General features: G+C 45.7%; 1 protein-coding gene across 1 annotated transcript in view; it reads right to left on the bottom strand.

Moving 5' to 3' along the window:
• Positions 1 to 943: 943 nt before the first annotated feature.
• The window catches only part of LOC8034811 (3-hydroxyisobutyryl-CoA hydrolase, mitochondrial), a 47609-nt gene continuing 22141 nt past the window's right edge, over positions 944 to 26411 (bottom strand). The window contains exons 6-11 of the mRNA XM_029968460.4: positions 21848 to 21926; positions 20036 to 20181; positions 17396 to 17482; positions 14079 to 14234; positions 7095 to 7233; positions 944 to 2447 (exon numbers count right to left, since the gene is read on the bottom strand). Of these exons, the coding sequence (XP_029824320.2) occupies positions 2329 to 2447; positions 7095 to 7233; positions 14079 to 14234; positions 17396 to 17482; positions 20036 to 20181; positions 21848 to 21926 (726 nt within the window). The 3' untranslated portion in view covers positions 944 to 2328. The remainder of the gene's footprint in view (positions 2448 to 7094; positions 7234 to 14078; positions 14235 to 17395; positions 17483 to 20035; positions 20182 to 21847; positions 21927 to 26411) is intronic.

The raw sequence follows: 26411 nt of genomic DNA, 5'->3' as shown, positions 1-26411 counted from the left end.
CGTGGTGCATTACGGGACATTCCCCATGACATACCACACAAATAGGAGGAGGAGGGGGAGGAGGGGCAGGAGGGAGGAAGAGGAGAAGGGATGAGGAGGAGGAGGTGAAGGAGAAGGAAGAGGAGGGAGGTGTAGCAGGGAGGATGATGAGATGAGGAGGGAGGAGGGGTATACTTTCTCCTTAGTACCCTTACCCCCTCCTCCTCAAGAGCTGCGCTCTAATTCGGCGTTACAGGGTGTTGTAAACGTCTTTCATTTTTACAGCGCAGCTCTTAGGAGCCCGTTTCCGGCTTGAGCGGCATCGCCGTCGGCGTAACCTTGCGGTGCATCATCGGAAATGTCCCATAATGCACCGCGTGAGGCCCCCCCGGGTCACATGACCCCCCCCCCCCTTCCGAGGACGTCGTCACTGATGACGTCATCAGTTACGTCACCGGCATCCGCATCGTCATCATCACTGATGAAGTCATCGGTATCCGCAATCCGCATCGTCATCGTCACTGATGACGTCATCGGCATCGTCCCGTGACCCCCCCCCCCCCCCCCCCCCTTGAGGTCGCTTGACCCACCCCCCCAGTACCCTTCCCTCCTCCTCCTCCTCAAAAGCTGCACTCTAATTCGGCGTTACAGGGAGTTGTAAACGGCTTTCACTTTTTTCTACCCAATTCATCAAATCTCAGAAAAGAAAGAAAAGCTTTTGCGGCCTATTGGTGCCCCACGCCTGCCTCCTACAGGCAACACCGAAAGTCTGACTTTATAACCTTGTTCTCTGGGAGGTGCTAAGCAAGGAGGTAGGAAATGAATGTACAAAGAGATGTTGCTAAAGTAAAAATTGGAGTTGAGGGGAAAAAAGGTCGTTGCGTCTTATGATCGGGCAACTCAAGAGCCAACCGAGGCACTTTTTTAAATGTTTTATGAGCTGCAGAAGAAGAGATCCCAGGCATAGGAAAAAATGTGTTTTATTAAAAATATGAGCTCTTCGTGCACAAATTTATCTTGGAGACTGGTCTGCGGCATTCGCCCGATTTGCTTCGTTTGGACCGAGTATGGCACTTTTAGAGAGGGAGCATTTCCTCGTAGGTGACATGCTCGACAAATGCCACGCTGAATCTCGGTGCTCGTTTGTCGAGAAAAGAGGTTTCAAATATCATTTTGTAAGCCACCCCCATTGTCCCCTAACCTTTACTTCGATGCCATGCTGGGGAAGTAGCTACAACGATAATTATCCCTGGAGAAGGGGAACAAGAGAGACAAAAGGCAAACACAAATCTCCAAAAAATATTTATCATTATTCCTGTCCAGCTCACTTGCACCTTTGCATTAACTGCATCATCATCACCTTTACCCCTGCATTTAAAAAAAAAATTCAGTGCAGATCAGACAACTTTTTATGTACAGAAAATACAGGAGGCACGGCATTGCGAGTTCCTCACTCGCTCCCGAGAGTTAACCAAAACTTATTGCACAGTTGCATTTCAATTCCACAGATTACATTGGTCTCCTTTTACTCCTCACATATACATAACACTCTTCCATGCCCGAAAAAAAGATGCCGAGTGATTGTTAGAGCGCTTGCAACACCATTTTGCCCCGGTGTTGCTACCCAGGGCAAATGCTTCCAGCATGTTAGTAACCTCCACCTTGACTGGAACCTGGTTTGGGGCGCAGATAATCTCAAATCTGGCCGTCACATATAGCAACAGCGCTAAAGTGAGAGCTTTTGTACACCGGCCCAAAGAGCCTGCTGGGCAGTTAGTTGCGACATCATCATCGGCAAAGCCTCCGTATACTTATATTTTTACTACCTTATTGCTGGCTATGGAAGAACATGGCACGAAGTAAGGGATGCCTTGCGTGAGACACGTGCCGCGGTCATGATGCTCTGCATTGCAAATAAAACTTGCAACTAACGATTGGCCTTGTAAGAAAAAAATAATGAATACCAACACTAGATATGCAGCAAATGTAACCTAAGCCAATTGCCATTCTAAACCAGGTACACTAAACACTGAACATATCCTTTTTCTAAAAATTCAGATTGATCTGGTTCCTGCCCTTACATCATTAACATTTCGGCCTCGGCACGGTATGCTGCATAATGAAGCACTTGGGAAAAACAATTTGCAGGTAGAAACCATATGGGCTCAAGGAAGGCGGATCTGAAGAACACAAACCATACGGCATAGGCAGCGTTCTAAAACTCGCAAGCCGTCACTCGACACGTTTGCCAGCTCGAGCGGCGTGCACCTCAACACCAACCACGGCGTCTTCAGAGGGCGGCTTCTCCAGCGTTCCCTCCGCACGTACCGCTCGCTGCGAGCGTCCACCTCACAGCCTCAGCTCCCTGTCGGCTGGGAGTGGTGCGAAGTACGAGTTCACCTTTTCTTCCGTGACGTCCGCAAGTGTTGCCGGATTCCACTTGGGCTCACCCGAGCGATCGATGAGCACTGCGAAACCGCAGCGTGCACAAACTGTTAATCCGGGTTCATAAACGTGCCCCACAGTATATGGGCACGTGCAGGTGTGAGCCGTCCATCACACCCCGCTTATGTGCCTACGGTATACACGAGGTAGGGGTGTATTGGGTGATTATGATAACAATAGGACAAATGGATCCAACTATTTATTTGAATACAGTTCAACTCCTCTACCAGAGGACTTGCTGAGAATAATAAAAACGTTTATGAATATAGGTCGGAAGGGCTTTCTAAAGGCGCGGAGAGAAGTAATTTTGTACAAACATTTCTCTCGCAGTGCGCATAGTCACCCTAGCTAAACCATGCTTGTCAATCTCGCTGGCCACGTCGTCGTCTAAACTTCAGAAACGATCGACCTCGTGCCTTCGAGCTGTGGCATTCGCCCTACACTGCTCGCGTCGAACTTCACTGCATTGCACCGGCACAGGTACGTCAAGCTTTACCAATTCGCGCCCGCATGCAGTGGTCGAGCTTCACCGCTTTGCACTGACGTGCTCGGTGAAGCCGCTGACGCGGGCGAGTTCAATCCTCCTGGAAATTTTGTTCCTTATTAGAGGCAGACTTTCTTTGGTTACGATTATGGTCGACCATTAATGTTAAGGAACGGTGCAGGAGCAAAAAAGTGTGTCAATCCATATTTTAATAACTGTGTAATTGCTAGTGTGAAACAGATTCGTGTTACTATTGCTGCATACAGAAAAAAAGTTGCACGGAAGTGTGATCTTTATATATTGAGTAGGAAAAAAAAAGTTTTATAGTTCGGCTTGGACTGACTAGCGAAGGCTCTGCAGACCTTCAAAATTCCTTTCTGGACCCCTATTTAAAATCCATTGCCACAGATCAAGTTAAAGTCTTAAAAGACTCAGCCAATAACCTCTTTATTACACAATTAATTCAAAATTTACACATATATATAATACAATCTAGATTCAAAAAAGTAATTTTATATTAACGAAAGCATCGCTACGAACGTGCTACATTATACAGTGATGTCTCGTTAATATGAATGCCCCCGTTCCCCCCAAAAATCATTCATAATGTGAGTTGTACATATTAACGAGACAAAAAAGCACATATTTCCCCAGTTTGTGCCCAAAAATGATGTCCATATTGCTGCGCACAGGGCCGAGCAAGCAGCACCCGGTCATAAAATTCTAGAAGACTCGTGTTTATTTTTACTTGGCGTGTAACTTTATAATTTCGTCCTAGTTTCTTGTTCTCGAAAGTGCCTGTTCATTCTCGCCCCAACTGCGTGACGCTTCTTTGCTGAATTTTCGAGACAGTCACGCACACTAGATAAGGAGCTGCGTGAGACCTTGTGGAGTCAGTCTCGCTCTCGCTTGTTGTTACGCCGCCAAATCGCTGCCCGCTTTTCTGCTGTCTCAATGCTCGTTCTGTATTTTGTATGGCACAAGTTCCCCGATTAAACCTTTATTTTCAGTTCACTGTTCATCCTCTTGTCGCCTTCATTCGTGACAATATTGCAGGGTATCCATGTTTATGGGGTGCATATTAACTTGACATGACTGTAGTTATTTTTCTTTCTTTATGTCGAGTCACAAATTTATTTTTCATAAGTAATTTAAGTTTTCTCAACAATGAACATGGTAGCTTTGAAGTATGATATGTTGAATTTAGTGCACAGTATTAAAATTCAATTACACTTTCAAAATCATTTAGTATAGGTCCAAAATTACTGATCAGGTATAGACCCTTTCCGAAATTCAGTCTGGCCACTTTGATCACTATCATCATCTGTGGAACAGCATCTCTGCCATACCAATGGCGGCCTACTAGTGACTGATAAAAAAAGACGTTGAAGATGCTCCTCAGCGGATGATGCGAGGCCTGTACATTCCGGGGGTCAGTACGACGCGACGTAGGAATGGAACACAAAAGCTACGTAAGCGTTTATTTCTGATAACTCAGATTCAGTCAATCTGTGGGCGGCACACAATCGGCTTTAAAGCACTTCGGTGTACAGAATTTTCTCGAGGCATCTGAGTGGGTTGGAGCTTTGTTCTGAATGCAGGTTCTTGGTCACCATCGAACTGAAAGTGATCGAGAAAGAACTCACAATGAAGAATTCCTCGCGTGCCGTTTACTTGCAAAAGTGACTGTGCCGATCCAAGTTCATTTCCGCCATTGATATGGCAAAACCTAAACTGCTTTACGAACCACCAGATGGCACTGAATTTCGGAAAGGGTCTATTGTCAAATGAGAAAAATGTCAGCATGCAAGATATTGACGTGTGTGCGGTGGAGTTGGCAGCCCACACGACTAGCGGCAATCAGTTTGTCGAACAATGTTTTATGAACAAATCGTTTCGTCAACGCTTTGTTTTGTCGAAAGGCTTCCCACGTTTGTTTCATTGACAGACCTTGAGACGTTCTGTCAAGCACAACCCCACTGTTTTCGCAGCAAAATCTTTGCGTATCACTGTAAATCGCGCGCTAGCTTTCAGCGACTGAGTAAAAACAAATATGCTGTTGATGGCACTTACCAGGAACACGTGTCCATGAAACGGGTTTCCACAAAATATACGGTGTCAATGAACCATGTGTCCACGAAATGTGTGTCCACGAAAAGTTTTACACAAAACATATTTTCACGGATGAAACGGTAGGGACCCGCACGCGACTGCCATATAGAGGCACGGGGTTCAAACCCCACCTGCTCAGTTGTTGCTTTTGCAAATCGTTGCTCTGGGAAGTTTCGGTTCCTTCTGAACAGTTATCGTGTGTTCTGGTTTAGAACCTTCCTTAACAATGGGCGCATGCAAAAGCAGCTGAAGCGCGCGTCTTTGGGTCAGTCCCTCCCTGATTAAGCATTTATTTCCAGTTGTACATTTCGGTGCCTTTTTTTATTTGTGACATCACTGAGCTGGGCCATTAAAAAGTTTGAGCTAAATTGATTAGTACCTTTCCCTATGCACTTTTTACATATGAAAAACACTTCTGATTAGATATTCTGAAGTGTTGGGTAAGATAGTATTATATATAAGTAGACTTCAGTGTTTACTTCTTCATCAAATTTTTTATCTGAGAAATTATTTTTCTTTTTTTTTCCAAATTGAAAGCTTATCTTTTTTTAAGGCGATAATTAACAAATGGTAGTGTCTGACGTGCTGTCACAGCGAGGCTGACAATCAAGAGCCAAGATATTTGGCTTCAAAATGTATAGCAATATGGCTTGCTAGTTATGCCTCACTGTTCCGAGATATTAACCTTTTCCAGTTGAAACCAAAATTGTAAAAATGGAATTGCCATTTCTTTTACTGGTTTTTATAGGTTCAAACCAGAAACATCAAACTCTATATAGATTACAATAATAAGTAATATTCCGTTTGTATCCAACTATTTTAGCTTCAACTATTTTTGAGACATACCAACTACAGTTGCAAAGAAAGCTTCACACCACCACAGACTAGAAGAAATCAAAGTTGTAAAGCTTGCACCTTGCACACACCAACATTATTCACTGGTAAAATAAGAAAAAAATATCTACACTTGGCAAAACCAACACACCTTAGTTTTTGAAGGTAAACATGTTTGAGAGAATTCTCTCTGGTTGGGTAAATAATAAAGAGATAAGATAATCCGCCAACCAAAAATTGAAATAGTAGCGAAACGTAGGGTCGCTACTATTTCAATTTTTGGTTGGCGGATTATCTTATCTCTTTACCTTAGTTTTTATGTTTAAGTCTCACTCTGGAGTCCCCTATTCATAAATTTGCTTCTTTCACAATAGGGACATAACTACCAGCCCCGTTGACTATTAAGTTACCTCTGACTTTTGTTTATATTTAAAAAAAGAATTAATGAGATTCAAAAACTGTTGTTATCCATATGCGAGAGCTCGGCAGCAATGCCATGACCAGACTTCTCGGTGTTCACTGTTTATTTCGGGCCGAATTCAGCGTGGTGACTCAGTGCCTAACAGATGTGAAATCAGTGATTATCAGTGTCTTAAAGATGGTCGCAACAACAACATAAAAATATATGAAAATAACTCTGGAATGAAACAAGCAGAAATCCACAAATAGTAGACAGAGAGAGTGAGGCTATGGAGGCTGGAAAGGTGAACCGTAAAATCAGTTCAGTGCCTCAAAGACAGCCGAGTAAAAAATTTGGCACTCCTTTCTGCTCATGCATGCGTAACTCAATTCTTCACAAAGCTAAATGGGCAATCATTTGTTTTTAGATTTTTCATAACAAGGATCCAAGGTGCCGTTGATGGTCTCTGAGCTATTACAATCCACAAAGCGAGATAAAGTGCGAGACAGAGGGCAATTGTGTACAAAATGCTCCCCTTCGTTTGGTTGCTTTTTCAACTGCATATGCTCAAACATGATGAATTTCACCACAAATGATCCCTGTCATACCACAAAGAAGCTCTCCAGTGTTAGCAAACAAGGTACCAGGTACAAAATGACATCAAACACCAAGCGATCAGCAGAACGTACGCCTCCTATTCTTCCCCACTGATCTGTATGCCAATTATATTTGGCCAAGTTTCCCGTTACACACCGAAACCAGACACCCCAATTACGATAAACGATGCCAGAGACTCGCAAACCCCTCGTAGTGCTAGCTCGTGCAGGCACGGAGACCAACCTGCTCTGACGCCTTCATAGAAGTCTGAATCCTCCATGAAGTGCTGACAAAGGCGAAACTCCATCTTTAGCGCGTCCTGAAGCGTGAGCCCGGGACCCTCCTGAAACGCTCGGAAGGTCACCTTCAGAGACAGCGGAGACTGAAAGGCCACAAAAAACGCATCCAAGCGTGAGTGGCACAAAATCGCAGTGGAACATAATGCCAAGAAATCTGGGTAAAGGAACTAGGAAAAAGTGTCACTGTTATATCCGGTGGTTATGCTGAGTTACGTCTGGAAACCACACGTATGAACACACCCTACGAAGTCCACACGCCAACGTTACTGGCTATGCTTCCTCGGATCAAGGATTGCACGCGACAGGAAACAGTGATGGGAGCAGCACAGACGTCGCAGTAACCAGTTTGCTGCACTGTCGCGGTATAAACAACCTGTTCGATAAGTGCGTTAACCCAAATATGTGTTAGCTGCCGCATTATTAGAAGCATCACAAGAGGTTTTATTCGTGTAGCTCCCAGACTGCAAGCCTGTAGGCATGTGAGAAAAGTAAATTTTGAGTTCGAAGTGAAGCGCTATTTTGGCTGAATATTTTTTAAGTGAATATTGAATACCATAAAATCCTGTAAGAACGACCACCCGAAATGAAGAGATAAATTGGGAAAAACATAGGGTGGCTATCTTTGGGGATGCAACAGCAAAAATTTATAAAAAAGGCGATAAGACATAGGGCTATACGCTACAAACCATATAAAACGGGAACTGATACTGTGGATTGCGGACACGGAAAATGTGCGTTTTATGATGCTATAGATACGCGGAAATTTGCTACGACATCCTGTGTCATAGTAAAAGGGGTTGCGGACACAGCAGATTCACTTTACAGTGTTTGCACGATTCTAACGCGCCCCCGATTGTAACGCGCAGGCGGATTTAGCTTTCAGATATTCAAAAAGTAAATTGTGGCTGACTTTACTGCACAGGTAAAATAATGAAGACTGAAAACATACCCCATAGAACGGATTTTATGAAACGAACGCCAACCCAAAAAGAAATGCCATGCACTAGTCGCCATTGTCAGAGTCTGACGATGGTTCTTCGCTGTCCACAGAGGTGATTTCAGGCCGTGCTCCTTGCGCATGTACTATCACGATCAGTATGAATGCAAACACCACTCCGCATGACCAGCGGTACTATCAGTGCCCCCTGGCGATTGCTGTTTGAAGTATAAGTGTACCTTGCAGTCGAGACATATCGTCTTTAGTGATTGCCGCACCACACTGCACTTCCGGGTCGTCTGATAGCAAAAAACGGTCGGCGAAACTGTTTACCAATGACGAAGCGCATTTTTCACTAGCAGTGTGCACCAGCATAAATAACTTGTATAAATATTATTAGGATAATCTTTTTGATTAGAAGTTTTAGTAGATCATTCCCATGACTCTGATAACAATACCCGATACTTCAGCGACGCCTTTGAGCATGTATAATATTGTTATCGGAGGTATCAAATTGATCAACTAAGACTACCTATTATTTCCTTTGCGTGGGTTTTGCGAGAGCAAAAGACCACCAATGCGCAGAGGCAAGAAGTTAGCGCGGTGCGAGCGTGGGTGATATCTTTAAAACAGCACGCTAAAAATGACGAGGACGTACCATGTGTTTCTTCTATGACATCATTGGTTATTTCGCGCTGTTTTCCATGATGAAGGATATCTCCCACGCTCGCACCGCACTAACTTCTTGCCTTTGCACATTGGCGGTCTTTTGCTCTCGAAAAACTCAGCCGAAGAAAATAATAGGCAGTCTTAGTTGTTTGTTTTGATACCTCTGATAACATTATGATGCATGCTTAAAGGCGTCGACGAAGTATCGGGTATTGCTATCAGAGTCATAGGAATAATCTACTAAAACTTCCTAATCAAAAAGATGACCCTAAAAATATTTATACAAGGTATTTCTGCTGGCGCACATTGGTAGCAAAAAATGTGCTTTTTCATTGGTGAACAGCTTCGCAGTTTCGCCGACCTTTTTTTGCTAGCAGACAACCTAAAAGTGCAGAGTGGTGCGGCGATCGCTAGAGACAATATGTCTCGACCGCAAGGTGTACTTATACTTCAAAGTGCAATCGCCGAGGGGTACTGATAGTACCGCGAGCCACGCAGAGCAGTACTCGCACTCATCTACATCGTGATAGTACAAGTGCGCGCCTATCGTCTTTGGGAGGATCGTCTTCCAAACAACATTTTGCGGGCTCGTCAGGTCGCTGGGATTGTGAGGTCACGCAGTGCCGCACTGTTGTTATCTTTCCCGCCAGCGTGACGGCTTTTTGTTTAAATAAAGGCTCCCAGTGGATTTTCTTTTCCATCTGAAAACGGCGGACACGAGTCTGTAGGTGCGAGAGAATGCGCGCGATATGAATACCAAAATGGCGAATGTAAACAAACCGCTACGCTTTCGATGGGGCTAGCCACCTTACATCGGGAACTGCGTTTTTCATTTTTCATTTTCGTTTCGATTGTAACGCGCATGTAGTTTTGGGCGGCGATTTCAACGAAAAAAATTGTGCGTTATGATCGTGCAAACATAGTACACGGTGCGAAGGTCATGCGGGAAACTTCTGCGAACTCACATGTTATGGGAACCGATGCTGCAAATCGCGGATGCAGCAGATTTACATTTCACAGTGCAACAAACATTTGGGACAACTCGTATGTCACGAGAACCAATATCGCGTGCGGAGATCGTGAACAAAAACGCGGAAACCCACTAAGAGCGTTTATGCCAAGGGAACAAATACCCCGGATCGCGGACGCAGCACTCTCATTTTACGATGCAATAAACACGCGGGATCAACTTGCATGTCACATGAACCAATATTGCACGCGCAGATCACGGACAAAAACACGTGACCCCCCAAAAACTGTCTTGTTAGACGTACCGGTACTGCGGATCGCACAGTTGATGTGATTCCCGTCCGACATCGCATGATGTCTGACATGAATAGGGGGTGGGCGATATTTCAAAATTATTATGCTTTAGATATTGTGGGGATCCTCTTTTCCCCGATGGCTGCGATAACGGCCACGAGTCGGAACGCTCAGCCTCCTTCGCCGCTCCGACCTGTTCGGGAAGCGGAGGGTCCCCTGTCTTGGAGGGCCCTCCCCTCACCCTCTCTTGGGGGGACCGATTTCCGTTCTCCCGCTCGGATGCGAATCACTGCTGACAGGCGAAGAGGTTTCGCCTCTATTTTCTTGCTTTCGGGAAGGGGACTCGTCCGGTGACTGCGAAAGAGATAGGACGTGTATCAGCGACTTCTCCGATGCTTCCCTGATCTTGGCTCTCCAGAACCTTGCGTCTGGCAGGTAAGGACCTTTTCTTACCTTACCGGTGCGGGGGGCATTTTGGATGGGGACATAGTAGTTCTTTTAGAAGAGTGTTATAATAAATGCTCTTGGACTTGGTCCTTACTCTGGTACGTGTGTGTCTTCTCTTCCGCTATATTCGAGAGTGAGACAAGGTAGTCGATCATTGGCACCGAACGGAGTTAATGTATCGAACCGACCTGCGGTTTGTAGCCCTAAACGTCGTCTATAATGTGGGGACCGCGCTACTAGGTTTGGTGTCTCCTTTGAGATCGCCGCCGCGGTTGAGATAACCCTTTGGTTACTCTATCGGTACCTCTGTTGGTAGCAAGATCCCACATAAAATGGCGCCCAACGTGGAGCCATGGCTTCCTTTATCGTGGTCGTGGCTCCTGGCCTCAATCCCCTTGTCCGGCATTTGTCAGAAATTCCTTGCCTTTGATCGCCCCGTACCACGAGCGTCCTGATCTCGCCACTTATGGTTGAGCGACTAATGCCAATCAGCAACCCGCAGTGCCACTCCTTTGAGCGGTTTATTTTTATCCGTCCCTTTGCAGTCCCCGTATCAATTTACTTCGACTTCAGAAGACGGGCCAGCTGCGTACTGTTATCTGTTTTTGGCCGTTTATAGTCAACGGACTCTTCCGGTAACTGTAAAACCGGGTATTGTAGGCATCTTCTGTTTTAGCTGCCTGCGCAAAGGATTGAGAACTCGGCGTTTTTCCTAGAAGCTCTCTCCCCAGTGTCCACAGTAAGCTAACTCAATTAGTTTGCTTGGTATGTGGATGCCTTTCAAACGAAGGGGCCCCCTTTATGGTTTCTTCTTCCGGTGTCCAAGCGGGTCACTCTGGTATGTGTCCTGTGATCGTTCATTGGGTCCGCATCACAATAAAGCACCTTCCTGTCACCGTTGACAAATTGGCCTCCTTTTTGTGGTTTTGTTTGTCGTTTGCTCCTGCCCGCTTCTGCCGCCTTTGCGATCCGGTAGGCAAGCGTCGGTTGCGCGCGCCCCCCTCGTTTGGAGGCTGCGGCGCCCCTTTTCCCTTTGGGGAGAGCTGCGGCCGGCTTCGGGGTCGGTTGTCTGCTGGTGTATTACGACTTCACAGGTCTGCTCCAAGGTCGTCCACCCCCCTTCACCAACCCACTGCGGCCGATATGGCGCCGACCCTCTGGGCGGTGTGTCTTTGGGACTTCCCCCAGCTGGTCTCCGCTGGTGGGTGGCGGTCGTTGGCCTTTCGGTGCTGCCACCTTCGCGACCGCCTGACCGCCCTCCACTGCAGGCCAGCTCGTACCGCGACACCTGGGTCCAGCTGTATCAGCACGGTGCCTGTGATGCTGTGCGAGGTTGTAATGGCTGCGTTCGTGCACCTGGACTTGAGCTTTCTGGGTCTTCGGTCCTGTGGGCCAGCTGTTGACAGCGGACACTGTGAAGACGCTCGCTGGGTGTCGCGTGTGTTTGTTAGGGGTGCGCATAGAGATATTTTATTTTATGAGAGCAGGTGGGCCTCCTTTATTCTTTATTGAGACTTACCTACGGTTTTAAGGAAGGGGGGGATGTCGGGATTCCTGTGATCTCCATTCCCTGACGGCTGCGATAACGGCTGCGGGTCGGAAGACTCGGTTTCCTTCGCCATGAGCCCCGACCTGTTCATGAAGAGGAGGGTCCCCTGTCTTGGAGGATCTTCCTCTCATTCTCTCACAAGAGGACATCTTTTCGTTACCCCACTTGGATGCGAATCACTGCTGACAGGTGAGGAGGTTTCGCCTCTTGTTTTCCCGCCTTCAAGAGGGGGACTCGTCTGGTGACCGCGAAAGAGGTAGGACGGGTATCGGCGACTTCTCCAATGCTTCCCCGATCTTGGCTCTCCGAAACCCCACGTCTGGCAGGTAAGGACCTTTTCTTACCTTACCGGTGCGGGGGGCATTTTGGATGGGGACATAGTAGTTCTTTTAGAAGAGTGTTATAATAAATGCTCTTGGACTCTGCCCTTACTCTGGTACGTGTGTCTTCTCTTCCGCTATATTCGAGAGAGTGAGACAAGGTAGTCGATCATTGGCACCGAGTGGAGGTAATGCATCGAACCGACCCGCGGTAATGTAGCCCTAAACGTCGTCTATATTGCCGTGGAGATGTGGGGACCGTGCTACTAGGTTTGACATCTCCTTTGAGATCGCCGCCACGGTAGAGATAACCCTTTGGTTACTCTATCAGTACCTCTGTTGGTAGCAAGATCCCACAATATTTAGCCAGAAAAACGGGATGGGCGATTTTACAGGGGAGGGCGCCCTTACGAGAGTTTAAGGTAGTGTGTTATTCTAAACTACTGGTAGTCGAAACTTTGAGTATTTGTGCAGAACCCCAAAATTGGCTTAGTAGACAAATTTTGACTCCTCAACATCATGGAGTGGGAATCGCTCTACAGTAGCTATCTTCTGGGCCCACAAAGATAAAAACTCGTAAACAAATTAATCCGTAGACCCAGCACTTCCTTATCCTTTGAAAAACGCTGCTCCACCAAGACCTGTCGGAAATCTGGATTACGTACATTACTGCTCGTATATCGTATATTTTGCAGCAAAGCTGTAGATGGCTAGGGTTCTGTGGATTTTTCATGTGCATCAACAAAAACTTGCAGCGCCCTCTCTTTGTCGTCCTTCCAAGTGCTAGCGTGTCTAGTTTCCTTCTGCTCTCCCGGGGTGGCGGTCCCGTCGCGCGTGTCTAGTTTCCTCCAGCTCCTCGGGGCAGCGATAGTCGTCTATGCGAATGTATATAAAAAGACCAAAAAGACAAGTTGCCATTCTCCATTTTCAATTTTTTTTTTCTCCTTTCGTCGTAACGGGGAGGCCGCGTATAGTCTGGACTCCCGAAGAGCAATGCGCCTACGAAGAGTAACGGCGGAGATGGCAATGAGAATGTCAGCAGCGGTGGCGAGCGGCAAACACCACCGATGGAGATTGTGCATAAATATATGTTCGTACCTTTGTTAAAAAATCTGTGTCACGTCTGTGTCGTGTGCTAAACAACTTCACTGGTCGTCTGCTTTCACAGAGTGGAATGGCTCATGATTTTTTCATTCAAAAAGCACTCATATAACATAGAATACCGCGCATCCGCCCATTCCACATTAAGCGCCCATATCCGAATTTCTAAGATCTGAGAAAATATGCACAGTACATTTATATGTAAAATTGATGACCAGACAAGCACCCATCCCCCATTTTTTCGCAATTATCTCTAAATTTTGAGTAGGCGCTTGCCCAGTATTTTACGGTAGTTTTTATGTATTCCATTTTAAGAAACATAGGTAGCATATTTTCCTTTGTATACAGGGGTTCTGAACTTATTGGTTTTGAGGAACACCCTCCCCTTGTTCTTGACATTGAAGCAATAAAGCACTGCAGACCTACAGACCACATAAACAATAATACGACACTCCCCCCTGGGAATACTTTTTAGGTTATACTAACAATCATTTGCACAAAAAAAAAATAAAATAAAATAGACCGATTTAAAAGGATGGCAAGAAAAAAAATATCCATCACCCTGGTGTGTCGATGAACAAGCCAGGCCCATCTTGGGTGGCGTGGCTCGTTCTTTATGCAAGCAAGCATGGCACAGCTCACCATCTTCCGGAGGATCTTTGCTTGTGCCTGGGCCCATTCCGAGGCATCCTTGCTGAGGTTCTCTACAATTGCGTCGACACTGGGGGCGTTGAAGGCCGAGTTGATTCGGCCCATCAGCTGCTCGAAGTCAAGCTCCTTGCGGAACTCTGTCTCGCACTGCAACGGCAGAAATGTGGGACGATACTGCTCGACACGGCTGCCCTGTTGCTTTTTAAAAGCAAGGGTTTGCATTATTTATATTTATAGTAAAACTAACTCATGTGCTCTAATGCTTCGGTGCTGCTAGGTTTTCTGTAAATAATAATAATAAAAAAAGATCAAAGGAGCAGTATATCCTTTCAATAATTCAAAGTGCTGTTAAGGAAAGCGGCTGCGTGACTTTCACAACCGTAAAAACTGTGGAAGCGCTCACTTTGTTCCCAAGTGCCCGCTATTAACATTTCCCAAACTTGGAAATTCTGCAAATTATAGATTATGCACCATATTTGATCGGACAAGCGCCCATATCTAGATTAACCCAGTTTCTAGTGGAAGTGGGGTGGGCGCTTCTCCGCTATTTTACGGTAATTGTTTTAACTTTTTGCATCAATTCTTTGTCATGGAACAGAAAATTCAGGTTTCAATACATTGAGAAAAAATGTTAAATAAAATGCAACAATGTTAGGAAAATCTTTTTTTTTTTTTTTCATAGATGACTAGGATTTATGAAAGACGCCATTAGCAATGTATAAGTGTTTAACTTTAATTTGAACACATTTGATTAAAAAATGAAAGACGTCTACAACTCCCTGTAACGCCGAAATAGAGCGCAGCTTTTGAGGAGGGGGAGGGGAGGCTACGGAGGGGACGGCATGCCTCTCCTCCTCATCAGTACCCTCCTCTCCTGCTGCTCTCCCATTTAGCGGGAGTTTTTGTTAAATTTCTTGCTAAATTTAGCAGAAAAAATTCCCCGCTAAATTTAGCGGGAACATTTTTGTGCTAAACTTAGCGGGGAATTTTTTTTGCGCTGAACTTGGCGGGGAATTTTTTTCCAATAAATTTAGCGGGAAAATTTTTTACGGTAAATTTAGCGGGAAAATTTTTATGCTAAATTTAGCGGGGAAATTTACCCAAGATGCAAACGCGGTGACGTCACGAGTGACCCTCATGACGTCACACGCGACAGGACGTGTGACGTCATTATGGGAAACGTCCCATAATGCAATGCGCAATTACGCCGACGTCGCTCAAGCCGGAAACAAGTGCCTAAGAGCTGCGTTCTAAAAACTTTGCGAAAGGTAGAGTAATGTGATCTGTGCGGGCGAGTTTTACGACCGGGGGGACATAATATTGGGGGCTAATCATCACGGCAAGTCGAATTCCAGCTAAACATACCTATTAGCGGAGAAACTGAATTGTATTAGTCGTGATGTCGATTTCCCCGCGAAATTCAGCCGAAAATGCACGGACGGACGGACAAATGGATGGACAAAATTTTGGGATTGGGAGGATTCAATAAAAAGCATTTCATTCTTTAAAAGACAGTCCCTTTCAAACCAATGTTCCCCTACTATTCTGGAGAGGTCTAGTTCTAAAATGGTCAATAGCAAGGACAGCCGTCAACAAACACAGATGTCTAGCGAAGATGCATGCCTGTCTAACCTCAGGCATGCAAGTTTGTTTGAATAAAAATAAATAAAATTTGTACGATAGTGCAAGTATATTCGAATTTTCGAATAATATGCTATTTGATAATCGCTTCAAGATGAATTGCGATATTCATACTTTTCAAAGGTTGTGACGGGACAGGTATCGAGCGGAGAAGCAGCACCCGTGGAGCTCGCTTCCGCAGGCGTTACTTCTAGGCAAGACCCGCTTTCACAGGAAATTGCCTGAAAATGTGCCATGAAGATTGTGGGATGGACCCCAGATAGCGCCGTCTTTTTCTAAGCTGGTGCAAGCAACCAACCGTGACCTCCTCTAAGTTTGGAAAGAACAGAACCCATGTTTGGAGCTTTCACCAATATTTGTATAATTATCGATCAAGCCTTCACCAGTATGAAAAGGTCTTCTTCGGCCCTTGTGGACACCGGTGTTAAGCGTTCAATGAAGTGACATCTAGTCATAAATTTATCTGACTCTCATTGTGTTTCTCCAAAATCGCCCGACGTGTTTCCTTAGTGACTTTCCCAAGTCTTTCTACATATAGGATTTTGTTGCACGTGGAAGGCTTGATTGACTAAAAATAGGCTTTCCAGTCACTTTTGCAATCCCTCAGTTAAACAACATTTCAGAAACAACCAATTTAACAGGCCACTGCGCAGAAAATTATATCATGTTACAAGTTCTCAAGCTACGTTCTTAGGAATGCAAGTGCTCCCCAAAGTAGCTTTAAGGGTTCCTCGAGCTCCGAAATTTTCTCGACTGTCCAGGGCCCCAAGTAAGGTGTCTTCCCAGTTTAAGCAATATCTTACCAAATCAGAGCCACCCACTGGTGCATAACTACCGCATATCCGCGGCTAGGTAACATATCACGCTACGATTTACCACAGAGGTGCCTGAGGGTGGTGGAAGTATTGCATCGAAATTTCAAAGAACAGACTGAGTTAAAAGTAAAAAGTCGATAACTGATTTTCTCTACCTACGACGCCTGTATGCTATCCATGCACCCTCAGACTGCTGGAACATCCGACAGACGGCGGCAGTGGACCCGGCGTCGGCTTACCACCCAGTCACGCCAAAAGCAGATGACATATAGATGAAAAATACTCAACGAACCATCGATCCTTTAGCAAGTTAATGATTTATAGAGCATTTATGATTTGAAAACATTGTTTGCTTTTGGCATGTAAGCCAACGCTGGGGCCGCTGCCACCATCTGTTGGTTATTGCACCAGTCAAAGTGTGCATAGACAAGAGACAGGAATCAATTATCATTCTTTTACTTTTTACTCGGGAAGTGTGTTCTTTGAAATTTTGATGTGACACTTACATCACCTTTGGCAACCTCTGTGGTAAATCGTGGTACGATAAGTTAGCAAGCTGATTAATGCGGTCAGCTTAAAGGCTTTCTCCGAATTCGTGGGCATGCTCTATATGTTGTATATGCTCCCTAGTATATGTGCACTACTTTTTCCAAAGTCAACAGTTTTCTGCACTGCACTGCCCTCCCGCATCAAGACAGGACTGGGAGGTGCTCGTCTGTTGCCGTTCTAGGCAGACAGGGGTTGGTTCCTTGCAAGCTAAAACTTTCAGGACCCCTCTGTCAGAAGTCGTGTTTAGCAACAGACATGAAAAAGAACTCCAAAAGTCATTATACAACTGAGTGTGGTGCTCACCAGGTCCTGATTCTTTTGGAGGATCTTGCCAATATCCGAAATGTTGGGGCTCGCCATACGCATCAGGTCGCCTTCAACATGCTCGAGCTTTGCAGAAAAATAAGTGTGTACAAATATATTGTAAAATAAATAAAATATGATTGAGACACCTTACATTTAGTACATGTTCATTAGGCACGTGCAAATGATGTTATGATGTGAAAAAGCACAAATAGTTAGGAAGAGAAGAAGGGGACAGGACAGAGCACCCCCGTCTTGTCTCCTTCTTCTCTTCTTAACCATTTGCGCTTTTTCACATCATGTTTAACCAACTAGCCCACCAGTTAATTTTAAGCCGTGCAAATATTCACAAACATTTAAAATATGAATTCCAAGACAAGTGCACTTGATTTACCTTTCAAATTAAATGTGGCATTAAAAAAAAATTGTGGTGGCTTAGCTCGGCTATGCCAGGATATACGTAGTGTGAGCTTATGCGCACAAAATGAGAGGCGCTATCAAGCGGCTCCGGTGCAGCGTCAGACTTGGCTACTGCGCAACAGAGGCGCAGAGCTGGGCACGCGGCGGCGCCAATGCGTCTGCCGCGGCTATGACGTCACTCCTCTGAAATGCGCAGACCGGCGAGGCGCGCACGGCGGCAGCGGAACGCACGGTGGCAGTGGCTCCGGCGCGCCAGCTGTGCGCCGTGTGACGTCACTGCTCCTCGCGCATGCGCAGCACGGCTCTTTGGGAGCCACAAGACTGCTCAACCTCGGCCAGTGCAGACCACGCTACAAAAAGTTAGGTTACTTTTGCAATAATTCTGAATGTTCTTCAAACTTGTAGAAGGGCAAACTTTGATCCATTTTGTGCTCTTCCCCACATGATTCTGATGCAATGCAGAGAAGCGACACCTATAGTGGCAGCGTCCGAAGTGTCACTTTCCTACAGCGCAGCAGTGTGCAAAGATAAAAGCTCTCACTTTAGCAAGTTCCTGTGTGTCGTTCTGAAACAGCTGAAGGTCCATGTCTGTACACGTTACCCGATCCTACTTCGCTATACACGACACAAACCAAACTGCACCATTTTGAAAGTATCAGAAGTGCTCTATTGCCCTAATGAACTGAAAATGTCCAATTTTCATTTTCGAATTCTAGATAAAAATGAGGATACAACAGTGATGTGATTTTCAAATATTTCCAATTGTAGTTTTTAATTAATCAGAAATAGTCCACCTAACCAACTTCTATTAGCTTCCATAGAACATGAGGTGTGCCATACGTTTGATTAAAAGCTTACTTTCCTTCCATGACATTGTACGCATCTTTCATTTGGAAAAATATGGGAGAATTGATTAGGTACTCAGCTCCTATCACACCATTTCCTACATTCGATGTGTCATTAAATAATACTAAAATTAAGTAAAACAAAGCTTTCTTTTGAACCCAATTAGGAACGCCATAATTTTCTAATACCACAGCCTTCTCATTTTGAACGAAATATTTGATTAAATATTTAACATTATTTTTAATGGTGCAACTGTATTCTATTCATATCCAATTAGGATCCCTAAAATGATTCTTCCAATATGTTTAATGTCCACCACTCAATATTCTTGGCCAAATAAAAGCACTCAATCAAGCAGCAACAGAGTGCCACTTATGGAAAGAGGCAAACCTTACTCCGGGGAACAATTCCCTGCTGCTGTCACCATACTGAAATTTCAAAATCTGGCAAGAAGCATATTAATTTAAGTAAGGTGACAGACTCAGTTTCCGTCCATGCAACACAGACTAGGCTACCACAACTCGCCTACTATCTGAACGACTCGAGACAGTCTTTTCAGTTGTAGCAGTACCCGTGCTTTGGCACTCCTTGGTACTAGATCCACCGAAAGGAGAGTGGAGAGCCCACGGCAGTCATTCACAATTTCCCTCGAGAAACTAAAAACTGAGAAAGGGGATAAAGGACGAGCAGAAGTACACAAACAGGGCGCTGCTGTTCATGTACCTCTGCTCTTCCTCTATCCGTCTTTGCGCTGCTTTCAGTTTTTTAATACATAACCAACCCGCCAAAAATTCAACAGTACTACACATTTTCCATTTGTAAACTACTTTAGCTTTTCTTATGAAGTTCGAGTGCAATGCCAAAAAACAAAAGTATTATTTTCTGCTCCCCTTCGTTGGATCAGTGACTATTGCATTTTCTAATGTACAAGTCACATTTTTTTCCAAAAGTTTCGTTGGTGCGTGTTCTGCGACAATGCAACATAAGTGCATATTCTTGTATAAGTAGGAGCCTTAGCTACAAAAATCTGCCAAGGGGGTCATATTTATTGTTTGACTAATCTGCAAGAGCATTGGAAGTGGCTCCCGCTTCCACACATATTGCGGTTACAATACACGCGTACGGGCTCGTAGATGCAGTTCTGCCACGCCAACCGTACAAATATACAAGTGCAACTTACACAAAGGTGCGACTTATCTAGCAACACCTGCTATGCTTATAAGAAGGTGCGATGCATACACTGGTACAACTTAGAGACCAGAAAATACGGTAATTCGCATTGCAGGACCATAGGTAAGCTACGCTTGGTTTCTGAGGTGATGGCAGTGAGTGCAGGCCTCGAGGTCCCCACAGAAACAAAGAGAGGATGCCCACCCTTTGGGAGGAGGAGAAGTGCGTGGCGATGCGCCCCTTGAAAACTTCCCAGCCGACCAGCCGACACCCCGTCAGCCCCAAGAAGAGGCCCAGCTTCCCCGGTAGCCTGGGAAGAACGTAGCTGCTCCCGACGTCCGGGAAGTAGCCTGCACGCGTGTCCAGCCATTGCCTTTCTTTCCCTCACAAAGACGTGACGTTGCTACGGACAGTTTCGAAATCGTAGCAACATTTACAAAGATCAAGCAAAAGAAACTAAACAACAGCACGCTATAGTTGCCGATAGCACGAGAATGGCAGGCAGGTCCTTCAGTTGTCCAACCTCCAGCAAGAGCTTCCTACTTTCGATAACACTTCGGCATCTCGTGAACCTCGAGCATGCAAGCACAACCAAAGCGAGGCAATGAGCGCATGATTGAAGCCGGGCATCTGAGAAAGTCACCTTGCTGTACTCATCCTGTCAGTGACAATAGCGTGCCAATTTGAAGCTTATATTATCTACCACGTTTACTTACAAACAATCTTAAAAAAAAAAAAAAGAAAGAAAAAACTGGTTACGAAAATTTGCACGGACGGCGTTGGTTGGTGCAACATTTTGACAATGCTGCATCGCAATCACGATGGAAGAAACACATTTAGGTGATGCCACTTGCTGCTCTTTCCGTGGGGAACGAGCCAACAGATTGTGTTCAGAGCTAGCCTCAAACCAGGAGTAGTTAGTTCTGCGCCGCCGCAGAGGGCGCTGTGGTATGGGGTCCCTACTCGGCAGCTACGGTGTCGGCGGCGTAGCATGCTCTCCTTTTTCGCGATGTGGTGGTGTGGTGGTAATGTGTGGCCAGCGGCTGGCCTCGTGTTTTGCTTTGGTGCTGTGTCTATCACAGGTGCCACCGTCGTGCATGAAGGTGAGCCTTAACCCGAAGAAGAAGGAGAAAAAAGAAGCCTTTACCCGAAGAAGAAGAAAAAGCAGGAGAAGAGAACGCAGATTTACGGGTTCTGGCGACTTGGAGGTGACGTGATGGCGGTGAGGTACAACAAGAAGCAGTGAGCGAGGGAATGCGGGACCACCACTGGGGGAAACAACCGGAGCGGTCGGTTTGGGAGGGACCCCATACTTGGGCGCCATCTCTTGTGCGAGTGAAGCGCGCTCGGCGCGCCGAACATAATGTGGCCGCCACGTCGGACGGAGAGTCATCACCTAAATGTGTTTCTCCCACCGTGGTCACGATTAACTGGGAATTCGGGTGATGTTGCGTCGAGTTGTGTCTTGCATAAACTGCGTCCAATCACACACGGGATAGCACTGGTCTGTCCATTCTTCGCTCAGTAACATTCTCTTCTACGTCCCCTTCATGTTTGCGCATGGCATGATCTTGACGTCGAATGCGTGCCGTCCTAACACCTGGCGTCAGAACGTCGGCACCTACACGCTGACGACGTTCTCTTTGACGGGCGCATTTACTTCATCGAGCAGCCGCAGCTTGCTTGGCCTTCTCCGGCGGAACGGGCGACCGAATGCGAGAAAGAACAGGTGACAAGAAGTGCAAACGCAGGATCTCTACCGCAATTGCAATTGGCCGACTGCACTGTGCCTCAACCCTCAACCAAGACTGTTAACGGTCAAAGGTATCACTGCTGTACTCGCCCTCTCCTGACGCCAAAGGCATCTCTACGATAAACGCTCCGTTCGTTTTCGACAACACGACACTCGCCCAGTACAGGCCTAGTACGGCCGACGCTGTAAGGAAGGACACCCACATTATGTTGCATCGACATCTACATCGCATAAAAAGGAAGAAGAGAAGCAAGAGAGCTCACCTATGGCAGTCTCTGGCATGGCAAAGACGGTCCTCTCCGTCGCCACTTGGAAGGTGCCGTGGATAAAAAGGCCCATCGCCTGCAACCATGTTTCTTTACTAAATAAATGTGTTTCGCTAACAGTCGACTTACGACGGCCCAGAAAAATGCCCCGTAAAGTCTAGAGCAGAAGGGAGTACAGGTAGCCGAGGCAGTGCAGCAAACCATCGCGGGAACTCTGTGAATCACTGGAGAAATGCCAATCTGATATGCGACTTTCTTCGCCGAGTTGGCCCGCCAGCGTGGTGTGTTCAGAAATTGGCAGTCAGCTACATTGCCTCTTGGGTCATATTCTCTTTCTGGCCATGACAATGAGGTCGACTGATATTGGTGACCGATTGACTAATTGCATTGAAAAAACCATACCTCTTACTACCTCCTATCCATGAACGGCGTTTGCCATCAACTCTCTATGTACTCCTGGGTTCTCTACGGTTACACACTTTGTCAACACTTCTTGGAAAGCTGCCAGTGCTTAGTTTTACCTCTGTAAAGCGCTTCCGCTGCACAGGCGTCCAAGGTAGGGAGGGGGGCGTCGTTAAGAGAGCTATACTAACCTGCACTTGTAGGTTTTACAGGCTAGTTCATGTTGTATGCAGACAAACTGGAAATTTACAATAGGAGACAGTTCATTTTTGCATTGCTCAGGCTAGTTAAAGTCTCCTTTGTAGCAATACTTCTCTGCGAAATTTTGGCATTTTGAAAAGTTACAGGAAGATCCACTGGTGGACTCTTAGGAAATGCGTTGACATGGCCCTTGGAAACACCACACACGACCCCCTTTGGGAAACGCTAACCCCTTAGCTTTTCTCTTCTGCTTCCTCTATTTCTTGCTGCCTCTTTTTGGCCTAGTTACAGGGTCAGTGTTAGCATTTGCCAAAGGGGGGACGTTTGTGGTATTTCCGAAGGGTCATGCTAACGGATTTCCTAAAAACCCATCAATGAATCTTTCTGTAATTTTTTTTTACCCCTTTTCTGTACTCTGCCTGTCGGAGTACTTCGATGCCCTTGGATACGGTCGTTCATATCTCTCGTGGAAAGAACCACATCCATATCACTCAAGAAGGGAACTGCATCCATCGTTTTAGCTACACAGATACACATCACAGGCCACGCACCGCTACTATGGAAGCCTAGAGTGAAGAACCAGCGACGGCAGAGTGGCAACTGGGCATGCCCGCATTCCGCGCCACGGTGCAACGCCTCCTAGATAACAAAACCGTAGTGGTGAATGAGATGGCATCCCCAGATAGGGCCAACGCTGGGCACAGATTGCATACAACAATTGCGTCAACGTTCAGCTCAGACATGACTTGAAGTCGAGAGCTGAAGCAGCACTTGTTCCCAATCTCTGTATAGCATTTGGCCTTTTCTGATGATGCCATCTCATTCAGCACTACGGCTTTGTTATCTAGGAGGTGTTGCATGGCGCCCTCTCCTCTCTGGCTATGTGGCAGCTGTGCGCGTGACTTTGACGAAAATGAAAGGGCTCATTTTGATGAAAACCCGCTGGTGTCTGTCAGTTTGTTAGCACTGGGGGGAGAGGGAGAGCTTGACGCATGCTGACGTCAGTGCTTTGAACCAATGGAAGTGTTGCATGCATCACCCTCTCTTCTTCTTCTCCCTCTCTCTCCGGCGCTGACAAACGAAAGACTCCGCCGGCTTCTCGTCAAAACGAGCGTTCTAATGCTGACGCATTAATAGTCTGAATTAGGAATCACATACAGTGATGGAAGCAACATTTGACCTTTTGTAGCAGGTACTGTAGCAGGCAGAGTATTGGTTTGGAGCAGCCGCTGATGCTTTTGGAGTGGATGCCAGCATCTGTTAGCACATCACTCGAACATGAGAAAGTGATTGCATCACTAAATGAGTTTGTCTTTGATAATGACTGGGGGCTCCTCTTTGATACTGAGGCATATTACTTATTACCTGTCCTAATTAGAATAGATGTGGCGCAAAAGGAACACAGTGCTATCTTTTTAGAAATAAGGCTCTGGTCAGAGTAGGTTCGATTTACAATAAGTAGTAAAAAAATGATAGAAAAATGAATCATAGCACAACATCTCAGTTGGGATAAAGCCTCTCTCCCCTCTCACTTTAGACCCAATAGTTTATTTAGCCTGTAAATATAATTTCTGTAAAATGCCTGCGAAAACTAGCATATCCACTAAAATGTCTAACAATAAAACTGTGACCCACAAATTTTGTGAAGCTACCAAACTCAAGACACTAATTTTATGAACTGCAAAAACAACTGCCAATAAATATTATGAAGACCTACACTTGTGCTTTAAAAGTAACATTGCTCTTTAGCGGCTCTGTGACCAGGGTGAAATCAAAGTTCGGTGCTCTTTCGATCGAGAGCTGCATGGGAACTACCTTCACTACTGTGTTTATCCAAATATAAACCCAAAACTTTTTTTCTCTTTTTCGGCACAGCATTTTTTAAATTGGAGATCAACCTACAAACAGAACCAAAGAAGGGTAGATCTGTAATGGTACTAGCATAATTTGAGCCTATTGCACTAATCTAGGCGCTCACCCATGTCAGCCACTGTTCCTAGCACTCCGGTGCAAAGCAGTAAAGCTCGCATATGTGCGCTGGTGAGAGGCGGTGAGAGGCAGCACGGAGGCACGCGGCAGACATGACAATCAAGTGATCTCATCAGGAGTACAAGCACCTGGTTCTGTCTTATTAGACTAGCCGCCATCCTACTATTTTGCAATGTTTTCTTGCGACTTTTAGTTTCGACATGACTGACATATTAGTCTGGAAATTTAGATGAGCCGGTGATCGAACCTGTCAGCGTGTCAACCGGACCGCGTAGTTGACGAGCAGTCTTTATACTTCACTTCACCTTAATTCGAAGTGTAGGCGATGCTACGAGTCAACCAAACAGTGTGAAAGAGCAACATCATGGCATTCGTCCATCTTCCCGTACATGGTCTTTCATCGACTAAACCAATCAAGTGCAGCAGATGTCCCTTGACTTGCACTTTTAGTCTGTGTGTTCGTGGTTGTATGTGTTCAAGCCTTCTACTGTGCTCTGACCTAAGATAAACAATGTATAGACGCTTTCAGCGCGCGCCAGATTGAGCCGCCATAGCCGACCTTCTCTTGTCTTACCGAGATGCCGAGCCACTGAAGCGGGCGTTGTCGAGCCTCCACAAAGGCCTTGGCTGGGGAGAAGAACGCAGTAGAATCTAAAATGGCAATAGCCTGTCCTGCTGTGGTAATGATGAAGTGAAGCGAACGGAATAAGCGGGAACAAAAACTGAAGGTCGGTTATGGCGGCGCCCATGCACAGCTGCCTGAAAGCGTCTATACGGTGAGCCAGGCACGTAGCCAGGATTTTGTTTTGGGGGGCCCACCCATGACAAAATGCCGTATGAGGGGAAGGGCAGGGTAGGATCCAGAACTCAGTTTTGAAGGGGGGGGGGGGGGGGGGAATTTTAAAAGGTACTATTCTCGCATTCTTTCTTGTGCAAGGGGGGTCCGCCCATGTCAAATTGCCCTCCGAGAAGGGGGGAGGGAGTGGGGTCGACTTTGTTTGGGAGTGGGGGGGCGACTTGGATCCGCCACTGGGGGAAAGGGAAAGGAGGTCCCAGCAAAGTGGAAGATATTGGGGGGGGGGGGGGCCCAGGCCCCATGGCCCCCCACTGGCTATGTGCCTGCGGTGAGCAGAGGCACGGTGAAATACATATGTGTTCCATTTTCTTTCCTCCTACTTCTATGAATATTAGGGTGAAGCAACAATAAAATATTTTTTTTTTTTTATTTTTTGTTTTGCTTAGGCCCATTTTGGCGCAGGTGTGCTGCAGTTCTTAGCAAAAATGGCACTTTGACGCAGGATGTAGCAGTCTTTTGTTTATGGCACAATTTGGCACAAATGGCACAGCACTTCCATTGTTGCACAAAGCTTAACAAATTCTCCAGTTGGCTGATATCACACTGTGATATAATCGTAATCTTGCAAGATAAACAAAAAGAATATTCAGTTTTGTTTGGTTAGAAACAGTGGGCTCCATCAGTCTTGGGTAAGTTACTTTTAAAAAGTAACAAGTTACAGTTACTTTCAGAAAAAAAGTAGCGAAGTTACCATTACAGTTACTGCAAAAAAAAATGGAACCCGTTAAAGTTACTTTTAAAAAGTAACAACATTACTTTTCAGTTACTTTTTTACAACACAAAAAGTTAGAAAAAACTAGAAATTGCCATCACCAAGTTTTATTGCATAAAATTAAAAAGTATGTTTTTTACACTTTTGTTAGCAACCACCTCCATTACAGCAAAATACTCTCTGTATGACGGCCATGGTAGTTCTTCTACCATGGCTGGAAAAGAATGTGTCCGCAGATGTTGACAAAAAGACTCCCCACTGGTCGTGGCAAGTATGAATAAATAAAAATAAAAAGGGGGCAACCAGCATGAGTCAGCCTTCCTTGGCATTACTAGATAGTGAGGTCCTGATCTCTTGATATCATCCTAGGCATTGTTCTCAAGGTTGTCCTAGAAGTCGTC

The sequence above is a fragment of the Ixodes scapularis genome, unplaced genomic scaffold, assembly GCF_016920785.2.
Source record: "Ixodes scapularis isolate PalLabHiFi unplaced genomic scaffold, ASM1692078v2 PGA_scaffold0__279_contigs__length_252992795, whole genome shotgun sequence".
Classification (NCBI taxonomy): domain Eukaryota; kingdom Metazoa; phylum Arthropoda; class Arachnida; order Ixodida; family Ixodidae; genus Ixodes; species Ixodes scapularis.
The sequence above is the reverse complement of the archived record's forward strand: the minus strand, read 5'-3'. Positions and strand labels throughout refer to the sequence as shown.